The following is a 16,292-nucleotide window of genomic DNA, read 5'->3' as shown; positions in this document are numbered from 1 at the left end:
TATATCACAATTATCCCTAAATTATTATTTCATATTTGGTATCATTTGTTTCCTATTTTATGGAAGCATGAATTTGAAAATTGAGTCAAATATTACATATATACACAAAAAACCCTCAACAAAGAAAATCTCACCACAGGCCTACCTAATTATTTTTGTGAGATATAAAAAAGGCTGACAACAGGGAGTTATGCCAAGGAAAATTTAATATTTCTATTCTTTTTTAATTTTTACTTTTTATTTATATTTCAAATGCTCCTCCTTCACAGTCCCCCATTCCAGAGTCCATCATCCCAGCCCTTCTCAGCTTTGGCTCTGAGAGGGTGCTCCCTCATGTCCCCTACCACACATCACACACCTAAAATTCCCCCTTCTGTGGGGCATCTAGTCTCTCTAGGATTAAAAGTATTTTTTCCCACTTGAGGCAAGAGAAGGCAGTTGTCTGCTGCATCATATTGCTGGGGGCCAGTGACAAGCTCATGTGTGCTCTTTGATTGGAGGCTTAATCTCTGAAAGATCTGAGGGCCTGGTTTATTTTATGCAGTTCTTCTTATGTGTTTGAAATCACCTTCTGCTCCTTTGATCCTTCCCCTAACTCTTCCATAGGGGTCCTTGACCTCAGGGCAGTGGTTTGCTGTAAGTATATGTATCAGTCTCAGTCAGCTGCTTGCAGAGTCTTTCATAGGACAGCAATGCTAGGCTTCTGTTTATAAGCACAACATGTCATTATTAATAGTGTCTGGGTTTGTGAGCAGGTGCCATTTTCTAACATTTCTTTATTTTCTTAAAAATTATTAGTTATTTTCTTTATTTACACTTCAAATGTTTTCTACTTTCCTAGATTTCCCTCCAAAAATCCCCTACCCCCTCCCTCATCACACCCACACCCCCCAATCCACAACCCACTCACTCCTGCTTCCTGGTCCTGGCATTCTCCTATACTGGGAAATAGAACCTTCAGAGAACCAAGGGCCTCTTCTACCGTTGATGACCTACTAGGCCATCCTCTGCTACATATGCAGCTAGAGACACAAGTCCCACCATGTGATTTCTTTGATTTTTGGTTTACTCTGAGGGAGCTCTGGGGGTAATGGTTAGTTCTTATTGTTGTTCCTCCTATGGGGATGCAAAACCCTTCAGCTCCTTGGGTACTTTCTCTAGCTCCTTTTTAAATATCTTTGTAAATGAATTACATCTTAGCTCTCTTCTGTGATTTTATGTGGAATGAAATAAAGTGTTTGATCCATAGAATATTATAGAGACTTATGTCTCAAAGGTTACCACAAGCCAGGCAGTGGTGGCACATGCCTTTATTCCCAGAACTTGGGAGGTAGAGGCTGGTGGATTTCTGATTTCGAGGCCAGTCTGGTTTACAGAGTGAGTTCCATCTAAACAGAGAAACCCTGTCACAAAAAACAAAAACAAAACCAAAAACAAAAAAACAAACAAACAAAAAAGGTTACCACAAAGCTCAAGAAAGGGTTAGTTATTACACCATGCTTCATCTTTTTGTTCTTCTATTTCCTGTATCAGTAGGAAATTGGATTTTCCCAGAAACAATAGAAAGAGAGCATGCTAGAAGCCTGTGGAAACAAAATATTGTGGCTACATCTATTTAGTTATCTATGTAGATATCAACCTTCCTTCCTTCCTTCCTTCCTTCCTTCCTTCCTTCCTTCCTTCCTTCCTTCCTTCCTTCCTTCCTCCCTTCCTCCCTCCTCCCTCCCTCCCTCCTTCCTTCCCTCCCTATCTATCTATGTATCTATCTATGTATCTATCTATGTATCTATGTATCTATCTATCTATCTATCTATCTATCTATCTATCTATCTATCTATCTATCTATCTAAACTCTCTATCTACCAGTCTATCAACATGTTTATCTACCTAACTACCTTTGTACCAACCCTTCTATCAATCTTCAATCTTTCTATCAATTAGCAATTTGTTCCTTTTAAGCCAATTGATTTCAACTAGTTCTGGTAAGTATATAGTCATTGACTTACATATTGGCATCTTACAACCAGTGTTTCAGACCCCTAGAAATATCTACCTCTGTCCAATAGACATCTCCTGCAAATATTCTTCAAGAATATAACAGAAAATCCATTTACCTAGCTCTCTGTGTAAACATTTTTATTTCCCTTGATTTTTGTGTAGGTTCTATGCTGCCGACTAGCTCCAAGATAGGATAGGACAATGCAAGGACAGATTTAGGAGGTGACATGGCAATACATTGCTCTGGACAGCAGCTTGAATTTTCTCTGAGCCACTGAGGATATTTTGTCTGTGTCTTCACTCAGAAGAAGAAGCAATGTTTCCAAATGGCTACAGGGTTTATTTATATATTCTTCTCCAGCAATTATATTATTTCTTATTTCTATTTTGATGAATGTATAAGACATAATTATGCAAGTAGAATGAAAAAAACTTTTTAACAAAGATTATATTATAAGGTTCAATTATCCCATCTTGTGTGCCAACTTAGACAAAGTTTAGTTAAGCTAGGTGCAGTGACCTTGCTCTTCTCCCCATCAGACTTGCAGTTACAGATACTAGACAATATGAAGTCCAGAAATATTTGTCTTTTGTATGTGAGTATAAGAAGCAAAGCAGAATCTGAATAACCTGATTTTTTATCCTATTTCAAGACTTGCTATTTCTAATTTACTTTACTATTTCTTACAAATGTGTCTTTAACATTCTTTAATATTTAATATTCTTTAATATTTAATCACAGTGTGAGAAGAGTGTCAAAATCAAGAATCTACAGCATTACTGTACTTATTGTTTAATATTCTTCAGTAAAACACAACTGGAATTCTAGTGCTTAAATGAGGTTCTTTGACTCTTGGCTTCTGAACCTCTTTTTGATATGGTTTCTTTGTAAAATCTTACTCAGAATGATATTATCAGTAAAGAAAAATCAAGGAATGTTCTCAATTTTGTTTTTGGGTGTTCTACATGTACACAGATTGGGCCTTTGTCCCAGCATCTGGGATCAAGTTAAATACATTCTATTTATTATTTTAGTAACTATCGGTTTTTGTTGTTGATTTTTTGTTTGTTTATTTTTATAATCCAGATAATTTTTCCTGTTCTATATTTATGCACCAAGACGATCCCAGAATACTAAGGTTTTAGTATTAACAAAGGCTAAAAAAACACAGTGAAGAACAGAAACAGTTTTATAAATAATTTTATTCAAAACAGCATGAGCCAGACAACTCACTGCTGAAAGCTGGAACTTTGACATGAATTCTCATTAGACCAGGCAGTGTGTCATAGCTCTAATGTCTTATACAGGATTATCTATGAATTAACAATAATTGGAAGGCCAATATAGAAAGACAATACTTCCTACTGCTCCTCTCTATTTTTCTGGTCTCATATCCATATAATATCCCCATTCCTTTCAACAGATTGATGTAGATATTTCATCAGGGACAGAGTGAAGAAAATTGGCAGAGACATAAGTGAAAGATAAAACTCACTGACTTGGAGGATTCTTATTCCTGAAAGACATTTCTATGTCCAACGATGACAAGGCCCTGATACACATCTCTAAATAGGAACAAAAAGAAAAAATTGAAAACCCGGGGAATATTTTATTCATTTAACCCATATGTTATTTAGCAGAATGCCAGACTTAGAGTCAACCTATCCCTAACTCATAATGGAAAAGCATGTTTGTTTGCCTTGGTCTAAGGCCCAGTCGTATGTTTTGAATAGAAACTAGCTCAAGTATTTTCTAGATAATCAGAATTCCCATTATTATTGCTGTTTTGTATTCCCTTCCAGGATTTTAGAATTCCTCTACTCAAGTTAAAATACCTGTTTGACAATCAGCCAGAAAGTTATGACTGTACTGAAATGTCAAAGGTTCCTTCTAACATGAGAGGACAGAGTTTACCATATTTGGAAACCCTAGTCAGTAATCACCTCATGCAAAGTTAAAGGGAGTACAAAAGTTGTCTGACCATGGAGGTGTGTTTTGGGATCTTTTAATGTTGTTAGATGATTTCTCCTCAATAATCCAGTGAGAAATCATCCACCTTGATTAGAAGCGCTTGGACCCAATTACCTTGGGATGGGTCACATAGGATAGACTGCACTAGACACACCCAGGATTGGCCTATGCGGAAGTCATCCTTTTGCTTAATTTATTCTTATCTCATATTCAGATTTTAGATTAAGAAGCTGTGAATAACTAACTGAAGACATATGTGTTTAAGCTGTTTGTCTAAAGGAAAATGTTCAAATTTCTCCATATCTTCAGCTTGAAGTACTCTTGAAATTTTCTGTTGGAGTAACAATAAATGATATCTAGTTAAAATCAGTTAAAGGATGGCTTTGTCTGACAATCAGCAAAGGTGATTTGAGTGAGTTAGGATGGGCTATTTTGTTTTAGTACAAAACAAAATTTTGGAAGAATGTCTCCTTTTAGGGGATGTATTTGTACAGAATCACACGGCTACAGGAAGCTATTCCTTGTGTGCCTAAAGAGTCCTCAGGAAGAGAGACATGGACTTTCTTCATCAAAGATTTAACAGAACAGGGATGTTCAGGAACGTGTGCCTTTAAATTCCTGGCGTCCATGTATGGGATAAAATGTAGCAATTTTAAAGAATCCATATGGAACAGGAGCTGGGTTTATCTGGCTCTAATCTATGGCAGTTGAGTGTTATAACCTCGTAGAATCCAATCTAAAAATGTGCCCTTTCTCCTCTTCAGCCTACTTTCTTCCTGATTGTATATGCAAAGAAGCTTCCTGCCATACTAAAGACACTAAGAAGAAAATGTTATTAAATAACTAAGCATGTGATTTGTTGAAGAAAGTAGTGTTTACATATCTGAAGCCTTGTGTCTTCAATGCAGAAATAAAATAGAGTATTAATGGAAAATATTTTTAATTCAACTAAAGGAGACAACAGTTTCCTTAACTATATAACTATGGGACCCAGTCTGCTAAATCATAGAAACATTTACAGTACTCCCAAGTTAGATACTACACAAGCCATGCCAATTGCAAACAAAATAAAAACCTAATTAGCTTATGTGATTGGGAGGTTGGAAATTGTATATCTCACTTATTCTTATACAAACATATTTTTTATAACTTCTATTGTTTGTAAAGTCTAAATGTCATTGAAAATATGTTCTTTATGCTAGATGCTTGGTTTTCTTCCTTGATTTATAGTTATCCTGACATCAACAATTTAGGCATTCCAATAATAATAATAATAATAACAATAATAATAATAATATAATGTATTTGCTTGCTTACATTTTGTGAATTTGATAAAAGTAAATAATCTCGAATACTTACTCCCATAATCACTTCCCTCTCCCTTCACCCCTCCTTTTCCCTTTCACCAAAAGTGTCTGTCCTCTATATCAACTTCTCTTCCATTTCACTTCAGAAAAAAAATCAAGCCAAAATTGCACCTTGGAGAACAATTTAGAAATGATATAAGGGTATTATCCCTCATATTAAGTCTGCACAAGATAACACAATAGGAAAAAGGAAAAAAATCCACAAAATAGGTGGAGCTAGGGGATCACCACATAAAAGAAGGAATAAAATATGTAGAAGCAAGTGTGAACAAGGATTCTATGAGAAAACAGCCCATAGAATCGACTTAAAAGGCTAATAGTGGCTCTCAGAGACTGAAGGGAGTATAGCAGATGCTGTATGGGTCCGATATAGGTCCACTGCCTTAACACTATCTGTATTTGCCTTTGTGTTCTTGTGGGACTCTGAGCTGCAGAAATTGGACAATGTCTCAGAGTCTGTAGCCATCAAATATTTTTTTTTCCCAAATTAAGGTTCCTACATAGGTAAATGAGATTAGAAATTATGTAATGTTACTGGAATTGGGGTGGGTTGGGGAGCAGGGGGGGTGCATAGGGGGCTTTGTGGATAGTGTTTGAAATGTAAATGAAGAAAATATCTTACAAAATCATTTTCACAGCTTCCTTAAAAACAAAAAACAAGGTGCTGCAATGGTAGGAGCAAACATTCAATTTAGTATGGTCAAAAGAATCAGAAGCAGTAAAACAATGAAGCTCTGTATTCAGATGGCTACACTCTTAGAATTAATCCTTTACAAATTCTGGATTGCTATGTTTGAAAGTATAGAGTATATCCTGTTTCAATTCTGTACTATTCCTCACAGTACACTTCTACCATTAACACTTTACACTAGTGTACAACTCTTCTGGTATATACAGTCAGGATTTTATAAAGGTAAGGAAGTATTGATATCTTGAGGGTAACAGTGGCATTGCAAATGTCTACATGTCATATCGTGGATCAATCTACCATGATGAATCATAGAACTATTATAACTCTCACAAACATTTAGATACTTCTTTCCAGTATGAATTTTATTTTTCTGTGTTAAATTTTCACACTTTCACTCATTGTATTCTATGAAGATTCTACTTGTTCTAATCTTGTACATTCAGACTCTTTGTTATGCAGTAAAATATAATAGTGAAGGTTGATACTGATACATAGTTTACTTTTTAAAGTGGACAAGAATGAGCATATAGCAGAAGCACAAGTGCATGACAAACATGTGGTTTTGTAACTTGATGAGATCTTTGAAAGAAATATTGAGCTGAATATAACTAGTTTCTGTCATTAGTTCTATAATGTATGCTGAGAATACGTGATAATCTCTAAGAGGTAGCAATTATTTCCTAGAAATAATTCAATTTTCTTCATCTAATAGGAAAATTATTAACACCAATTTCAAAACTATGCCAGATGAGTAAACTTTACTGTCAACTATCGCTGGCAATACTAATTTTTCTTCTGAAATTTCTTCAAATTGCTTTCTAAAGCAGAAGTATTCGCTATGCAGTACAATTGACATCTTGGGGAATTTAGCTGTGCCAGCCTGTGAAATATACTATCTGAGTTTACTTATTATTTTCAAACACAAAAAAGAGCAAACAAATTTAAGATACACATACCAGAGTATACATCCATATCTGTCCAGCTCTTGATGCCAATTCCTCTCTAAATTTCATTTCTCAAAGAGCACACCTCCTGGGGTTATAACCTCGTTATAATATTGGTTGTGTGTGTGTGTGTGTGTGTGTGTGTGTGTGTGTGAAATCCATCATTTCTGTTTGTAAAAGACTTTTGTTATGCAGCATTTACAAAGAAGCTGTTACACCCTAATAAGTAGCCAATCACCTATGATTTGTAAAGGTCATCAGGAGGCACATTTTTTTTTCTAGAGGTAAATAAATATTGGTAGACAATTTATATTGTTTTGTTCTTGGTACACAATGGTGGAATTTTAGTAATTATTTACAATATTGACCCTAGAAAATAAATATTAGAACATTTGATTGATGGAAAGATGTGAGAAAACTGAGAATGATTTTAGGAAAAAATGATGAATTATTTGATATGGGAAATACTATGCAGCTACTAAAGCAATATCGAGTAGAGGAGTGGATTTTAAATAGAAAAAATGTTCATACTTGCTTTTCTATATTCAGGTTTATTCTATTTAAGTGTGAACAGTGACTGAGGGAATGATCAGTTTAATTGTCTTGGATATATTTCACTTATTTGAGACAACTGGGCCAGGACATATATCTTATTAAATCACAGGACAGCAATGACTTTCATGTGTTATTCATTGGCCTTCCTTGTTTATGAGCATATATTTAGCTCATGCACAAAATATAATACATCAGGGGAAATATATCATTCAACAGCTAAAAAGCAAGACATCTCCTTCTCTGTGTAATGCTAATTCTGTTTCTAGGCAAGAATACCGACTTGAGAGACACTGCTGGAATAAATTTGGAGTTGAATGAGAAAAAGATGGTAGGCTTACACCTTTGGCATTTACCAATAATATATTTGGTAAGTTGGATCAAAAGAATAGAAATCTAGCTGCTGGTTCTTTTTCGTTTCTGTTGTTTGTTTTGTTTGTTTAAATTATAAGGGGACCTAGAAAAAACAAGAGATGCCCTTTATATCCTTACTTGACATAGAGCAATGGGAATCAGGAAGGTATTATGCAGATAAAAATTGCAATTATGATCATGTTACATAGAAAATTTAGTATAAGAATACTGAACTTCTTAATAGCTATAAATAAATGATCTTTGACTAAGAAAAAACATCTCTAAAAGACTGTTTTTTTTTTAATTATGGGAAGTGACACACAAAGGACCTGATGAACAATAGTGATGTGAATATCATAACCTAGGAAACCAGTATAAAATATATGTCTCTTGTGTTTTCTTATGTAGAATAGGCTAAGATTTAATGTCTTTGCCAAGCCTATTCATAGAACCATAGAACCGTATATTTATACACTTGGAAATACATTGGTAGATCTAAGACCATCTTGTCATGTGTATCTGTATAGTGAATATGCCATATGTTGACCATAAGTAAAACATAAGCATAGGAAAACATTTATCTTGAACACTGGATGCCAACTGTGAAAAGATATGTGTTGAATCTGAGTTCCTAAAGATAAAATGTTGAACATCAAACTCTGTGCTCATGATGCAGTTCGACAATTTTTTTTCCATTTTTTATTAGGTATTTAGCTCATTTACATTTCCAATGCTATACCAAAAGTCCCCCATACCCACCCACCCCCACACCCCTACCCACCCACTCCCCCTTTTTGGCCCTGGCGTTCCCCTGTACTGGGGCATATAAAGTTTGCGTGTCCAATGGGCCTCTCTTTTCAGTGATGGCCGACTAGGCCATCTTTTGATACATATGCAGCTAGAGTCAAGAGCTCCAGGGTACTGGTTAGTTCATAATGATCTTCCACCTATAGGGTTCCAGATCCCTTTAGCTCCTTGGGTACTTTCTCTAGCTCCTCCATTGGGAGCCCTGTGATCCATCCATTAGCTGACTGTGAGCATCCACTTCTGTGTTTGCTAGGCCCTGGCATAGTCTCACAAGAGACAGCTACATCTGGGTCCTTTAAATAAAATCTTGCTAGTGTATGCAATGGTGTCAGCGTTTGGATGCTGATTATGGGGTGGATCCCTGGATATGGCAGTCTCTACATGGTTCATCCTTTCATTTTTTTACTGTCATTACCTTTATTCAAAAGCTGCTTGTCCCGTAGATTTTCCTCCCATAGTAAATGGTACCAGCATCCTTTCTCATGTTCTAGCCAGAACCTTACTAAGCATCTCTTCCTCCTTTACTGTCTCCCTTGCCTCCCACCCCTGCCAAAATATTCAATCATCAAATCTTCTTGGCCTTGCCCCCTCTCTCTAACATTTTCCACTTTAAATCACCCCTATTTCTTGCCTGAGGCCACATAATTTACCTTCTAGCAGGTTTTCTCTTTAACTTACCTTTCCTTGCCTCAAACCCTTATTTCACATGACAAAGAAAATAATCATTTTTCAATGTAAAAACTCACCAAATGATTTCTCCACTTAAACCACTCAATAACTTCTCCATTTGAACTCTTTAGAATCCTAGAACCCCGATTAAGAGCAAAAATATACTAACGTCAAGTGGGGTGCACCTGCTTTGGTGAAGTGATGCCTACTATGCATGTGATCATGAACCTTGGTATGTTTGTTTGATATAGTACAGGGGCAGATGATGGCTAGTCTCCTTGAGGTCCCTGTAGGCGCAGTCTCAAACTGTAAACATCTGGGAGGAAAAATCTGTTGTTGCTAGGTTTACGTACACTGTACACTTACACTTGGATCATAAGGAAAGCTTGGTCATCCCTTTTGAACCTGGTTCGTGTGTGGAGAGCTTTGCCAATTTGCCATGGGCCCAAGGTTGTGTGTGTGCACATGTTTACACTACAGATACCCTCAGGAGTCATGCAGAGTTTCTCTGCTCTTGATAGGCATTGTCTGTTTTCTTTTGTTTTGTTTTGTTTCTTAATTTTATTGGCTATTTTCTTTATTTAAATTTCAAATGTTATTCCCTTTCCTGGTTTCCCCTCTGAAAAACACCCTCAATCCTTCCCTTCTCAATAGCCTACCCACTCCCACTTCCTGGCCCTGGCATTCCACTACACTGGGGCATAGAGTTTTCATAGAACAAAGGTCCTCTCCTCCCACTGGTGTCCAACTAGGCAATCATCTGCTGCATATGCAGCTGGAGCCATGAGCACTACCATGTATGTTCTTTGGTTGGTGGTTTAGTCCCTGGGGATACTGGATAGTTCATATTGCTTTTCCTTCTCTGGAACTGTAAACCCCTTCAACTCCTTTGGTCCTTTCTCTACCTCCATCATTGGGGACCCTGTGCTCAGTCCAATGGATGGCATTGAGCATCCACTTCTGTATTTGTCAGGCATTGGAGAATATAAAGACTGACAAAATGTAAATACAAGACATCCATAGTGAACAATTACATATGTTAAAACAACTCTGTTCATCATATGGACAGTAGCCTCTATATAGGAGATAGGTGGATCTCTAGCAAGGAGAGTCATAATGCTATCCCTACTGTCCAAAGTGCAAAATTTGCAAGAAAAACTCATATGGACATGTGTAGGCACTACTGATAAATATTTGGAAGGACATTCCATACAGTAGGATAATAATTTCTCACTTCTTGATAATGTAAAATGTATAGACTTGTTGGGAAGAAAATAAAAAGGGGGGGCTGGGGCCCTGGGGAAAAATGGAAGGAAAAAATGCCCATACCCTGCCAGTGTTTCCCTATTCTCTGGTCAGTCAGGTGTGGTAGGGCTGCTACCTACTCTATCTACTCATCCCTGGGTGGACATTCCTCTATCCCACTTTTCAGGGGGCAGCTCTGCCTGGGGACCGCCCCCAGAGCTACTTTGCTAAAGCCACCAGGGTTGTGGGAGAGATGAAAGAGGTAAGAAGTTCCCAACACTGACCAGAGTACAGAGTGGAAATGGAAGGAGCAGGGCAGAGACTGTATGGTTTTGGAGCTTTATTATGGAAAGGCATGGGAAAGAGAGAAGGTAGAAAGGAGGAAAAGAGGGAAGAGAGAGAGAGAAAGAGAGAGAGAGAGAGAGAGAGAGAGAGAGAGAGAGAGAGAGAGGTGAAGAAGAAGAAGAAGAAGAAGAAGAAGAAGAAGAAGAAGAAGAAGAAGAAGAAGAAGAAGAAGAACAAGAAGAAGAAGAACAACAAGAAGAAGAAGAAGAAGAAGAAGAAGAAGAAGAAGAAGAAGAAGAAGAAGAAGAAGAAGAAGAAGAAGAAGAAGAAGAAGAACAAGAAAAAGAACAAGAACAAGAACAAGAACAAGAATAACAAGAACAAGAAGAACAAGAACAAGAAGAACAAGAAGAAGAAGAAGTAGAAGAAGAACAAGAAGAAGAAGAAGAAGAAGAAGAAGAAGAAGAAGAAGAAGAAGAAGAAGAAGAAGAAGAAGAAGAAGAAGAAGAAGAAGAACAAGAAGAACAAGAAGAAGAAGAAGAAGAAGAAGAAGAAGAACAAGAAGAAGAAGAAGAAGAAGAAGAAGAAGAAGAAGAAGAAGAAGAAGAAGAAGAAGAAGAAGAAGAAGAAGAAGAAGAAGAACAAGAAGAAGAACAAGAACAAGAAGAACAAGAAGAACAAGAAGAACAAGAAGAACAAGAACAAGAACAAGAACAGGAACAAGGAGAACAAGAACAAGAACAAGAACAAGAAGAACAAGAACAAGAAGAACAAGAGGAGGAGAGGAGAGGAGAGGAGAGGAGAGGAGAGGAGAGGAGAGGAGAGGAGAGGAGAGGAGAGGAGAGGAGAGGAGAGGAGAGGAGAAGAAGACAAAGACAAAGGGAAGAGGAGAGAGAAGTGAGAGAAGAGAGTGGTGAGAGGACAAAGGAATAAGAGAGTAAAGTGTGGGTTGAGCACCCCTTTTTATGATCTTCACTGTTGCTAGGTAACTGGGGAGGAGTTTAGCCTGAAGGTCAGAAGCTTGGGCAATTGCTTACTACTGACCATGCTTCTCTTGTGGGGGCTGTGAGAGGTGGTACCTTAGGTAGGGACCAGAGTTCCAGGAGCATGAGGGAACGCCTACCTTGTCATGTAGGTGAATTATGACCATCAGGGTTCATACCTCAGCTCAACTGGAGACCAGCCTTCAATTCCCCACAGAGACTAGTCTAGAAGTAGTGTATGGGGAAGGTGACTAAGAAGCAAATGTTATATACAGACCAAGCAAGCAGCAGGAGCTACATTCATCAAAGTAATTACTGATGGTGTAATGAGAGGGAGCTCTGCACGATAGGTCTAGGAAATGGAAGGGTAATGACTCAGAGAGGATGACTGAAGGTTTAGCATACCTAATTAAATAAGTGCTACATACTCATTGCATTTTTCCATTATTAATAGGTGGTAGAGAAATGGATGCTAAAAGATCAAATTTACACATGTTCTAGTTTACCTGGCCTATATTTTATGTTAAAATCTGATTAGGTATAATATTTTGAAAAATGATCAGAATGAAGATGGATTATAAAGTAGTTCACCAAATTTATCATCTCTGCAGTACTATTATAGGATATTGTCTCAGGCATTTTTGTCATTGTTCTGCACATGCTCTGTTTAAAGTGTTTGTTTGTTTGCTTGCTTGTTTGTTTGTTTGTTTGCTTTTACACAGATAGCTGGATGAAAATCTCTGAGTATTTTCAGATTTGGAGACTCATTTTCAGCATAAAATATTAGTTCACAAAGGGTACCTAGGACAGGGTTTGCTGTAGAATTCTTGGTAGCTTATTTGGTATGATGCAGAAGTGAAACCTAACAAAGTTATCAGGAATGCTAAAATAGTCTGTGTCTTTAAATATTAAAATATAAACAAAAGATAAAAGCTGACACTTTTAGAGGTTTTTGAATTGTGAATGTCAATGATAAGAGTGGTTTATTTCTCTATTATTTGTTGGCTACCAAGGCTCTTGGCATGTCTTCATCAGTAAAGGCTGTTATCACATTTCTTGGTTGGCTTCTAGGCATTAAAAAAAAGCATTCCTATTATAGAGGAAGTTGATTTATATGTATATTTGGCTTAGAAAAATAAATCTAGCAGTAGCCCAAAAATCCCATCCCTGGGAGCTAGCAACAAAAATCCCAGGATGAACCACTAACTATAGTAAAGAAAATTAAACTTCAAATCCAGAAGCACTTGTGGATTCCATGTTTCAAAGTGGATACTAAAGTTCAAAATGTGACACACAATGCAATAGTGGCAAGACGAGTTAATGTAGTGAATAAGAATTCTTGTTGGATTAAATGTCCATTCCTGTAGGGCAAAAATCAAAAGTGTTGTTAGTCACTTCGACAACTATTGTGACAAGAGAATTGATGGACTCCAGTGAAGAATCATCTCCTATAAATTGGTTATATGTAGTACCAGCTAAGCTGTTTCTCTATATTTGTGTTTACAATCAGGTTTTCTATACTACAGGTCAATAAATACAGTTTTCTATATCTTTGTTTTCATCATTTCTCTAAGTTATTCTACATAGTGTCTATTCACAAGAAATCCATTCTTATAAAGTGCAGCATTAGACAAAAACCAGGATCCAATCAGGTACCTGAGAAAATATCTTATACCAGATATAAGATTCTATTGGGTAATTCTTTTTTCTGTTTGTATCCACAAATGTGTATAGGACATGGATGTTTTGGCCAGAATAGGATGCCTGGTTCCCTTCTCTATCATATTTGCCCTCACCCTTAAGTAAAGTACTACATCTGTAGCTTGGGGGCGGCAAACAAACTTCCATGATTCCAATTTCCACTCTTTGCCCAAAGCACTGGTTACATGCATGAATAGCAATATTTGGTGTTGTACATAACTTTTTGAGAACTTACTCGCTTTTGAAAATGATTTTCTCGAGACCTGAGAACTTCTATGGTTGTAGTACATATAGGCAGACATTCAGCCAGGCCAGCATTCTGCACCACTGCAGCACTGTATGGGGGAAAAGAAGACGCATAGAGCCCTAATTGCCCCCATGCAAATGAATACAGGATAGGGAAGATGTCCACATACCTACCAGATATCAAGCAGCACTGAGAGATGAGGTTCCCCAGAAACTTGCCAGATGTGTGACCTACCTGGAGTGGGAATCAATACATGGAACAATTGTGTGGTGTACAAAAGGGAGAGAAAATGAAGCGGGAGTTTGAACATTTTTTAAGCAAAGCAGAACTACATATGCCATGATGGAAAGGAATAGCCTGTTTTGAGTAGCCAGCACATCCACCTGAGAACACAGTGAAGTTCCTGCCCAAGCTGCCTCTGAGGAAGGGCTATTTTTGTGTCTGAACCTATAGAGTAGCAGGGGTTAGTGTCAATGTCTATGGATCACATTAGCACTGGAAAACGTGGAGATATTAGTGGTCTGAGATGGACCAGGAAATAAGTGGATTCTAGGTGCTGTGTGGTCCTGTCCATCCCTAGTTCCTACTAACTAGTGCTTTTGAAATCAGGCCCCACTTCTCACCTGCTGCAGCACTTAGGAGATTGGGATCTTGCCCTTGCCAGGCATTCACATGTGAGAGGGCCTTTTTCTGGGGGCAATGTGGAAGGCATTAATGTGGGAGGGCTTACATGATCTAGTTTAATAAGGGTGGCCCTGCGAATGAAGTGATGGCATGACTCCCAATTAACTTGGCAATTACTGCACATGTGAATAGTGTCCTGAGAATCCTGAGAATGGGAGAGCTGACCATGTCTCTCATAGGCTACAGCGTTTTGGAGAGTGTGACCTGATCCTTGACTGGGCATGGCAGGTGAGTGTACCTGGATCTTGGATCATGGCTGTGGTTGAGTCACCTTGCCCAAGGGCACATAGCTGAATTTATTTATTTATTTATTTTTTTATTATTGGGTATTTATTTCATCTACATTTCCAATGCTATCCCAAAAGTCCCCCACACGTCCCCCCACCCACCCACGCCCGCCCACCCACTCCCATTCAAGGCCCTATCATTCCCCTGTACTGAGGCATATAAAGTTTGCACGACCAATGGGCCTCACTTTCCACTGGCCATCTTCTGATTCATATGCATCTAGACACACGAGCTCCGGGGGTGGGGGTTACTGGTTAGTTCATATTGTTGTTCCACCTATAGGATTGCGGATCCCTTTAGTTCCTTGGGTATATTCTCTAGCTGCTCCATTGGGGGCCCTGTGATCCATCCAATAGCTGACTGTGAGCATCCACTTCTGTGTTTGCTAGTCCCCGGCATAGTCTGACAAGAGACAGCTCTATCTAGGTCCTTTCAGCAAAATCTTGCTAGTATATGCAATGGTGTCAGCGTTTGGAAGCTGATTATGGGATGGATCCCCGGATATGGCAGTCTCTAGATGATCCATCCTTTCCTCTCAGCTCCAAACTTTGTCTCTGTAATTCCTTCCATGGGTGTTTTGTTCCCAATTCTAAGAAGTCGCAAAGTTTCCACACTTTGGTCTTCGTTCTTGAGTTTCATGCATTTAGCAAATTGTATGTTATATTTTGGGTATTCTAATTTTCTGGGCTAATATTGACTGTTCAGTGAGTACATATTGTGTGAGTTCCTTTGTGATTAGGTTACCTGACTCAGGTTGATGCCCTCCAGGTCAATCCATTACCTAGGAATTTCATAAATTCATTCTTTTTAAAATTAGAAGTACTCCATTCTGTTAATGTACCACATTTTCTGTATCCATTCATCTGTTGAGGGGCATTTGGGTTCTTTCCAGCTTCTGGCTTTTATAAATAAGGCTGCTAGGGACATATTGGAGCATGTGTCCTTCTTACCGTTTGGAACATCTTCGGGATATATGCCCAGGAGAGGTATTGTGGGATCCTCCGGTAGTACTATGTCCAATTTTCTGAGGAACCACCAGACTGATTTCCAGAGTGGTTGTATAAGCTTGCAATCCCATCAAAAATGGAGGATTGATCCTCTTTCTCCACATACTCATCAGCATTTGCTGTCACCTGAATTTTTGATCTTAGCCATTCTGACTGGTGTGAGGTGGAATCTCAGGATTATTTTGATTTGCATTTCCCTAATGATTAAGGATGTTCAACAATTTTTCAGGTGCTTCTCAGCCATTCGGTATTCTTCAGGTGAGAATTCTTTGTTTAGCTCTGAGCCCCATTTTTAATGGGGTTATTTGATTTTCTGGAGTCCACCTTCTTGAGTTCTTTATATGTTTTGGATATTAGTCCCCTATCTGATTTAGGATAGGTAAAGATTCTTTCCCAATCTGTTGGTGGTCTTTTTGTCTTATTGAAGGTGTCTTTTGCCTTGCAGAAGCTTTGCAATTTTATGAGGTCCCATTTGTCTATTCTCTGATCTTACTGCCA

General features: G+C 38.0%; 1 protein-coding gene and 1 long non-coding RNA gene across 1 annotated transcript; one reads left to right on the top strand and one right to left on the bottom strand.

The window, feature by feature from the left end:
• A230006K03Rik (RIKEN cDNA A230006K03 gene) overlaps window positions 1-16,292 on the top strand; it is a 301,385-nt gene that overhangs the window by 186,897 nt on the left and 98,196 nt on the right.
• Gm51483 (predicted gene, 51483) lies at window positions 11,049-11,573 on the bottom strand (the record flags this gene model as incomplete). The annotated part of the gene is made up of 1 exon (XM_030243177.1): window positions 11,049-11,573. A coding segment is annotated over one exon (525 nt), but the record flags the coding sequence as incomplete, so codon positions are not given.

The sequence above is a fragment of the Mus musculus genome, chromosome 7 (genome assembly GCF_000001635.26).
Source record: "Mus musculus strain C57BL/6J chromosome 7, GRCm38.p6 C57BL/6J".
NCBI classification, from domain to species: Eukaryota; Metazoa; Chordata; class Mammalia; order Rodentia; family Muridae; genus Mus; species Mus musculus.
The sequence above is the reverse complement of the archived record's forward strand: the minus strand, read 5'-3'. Positions and strand labels throughout refer to the sequence as shown.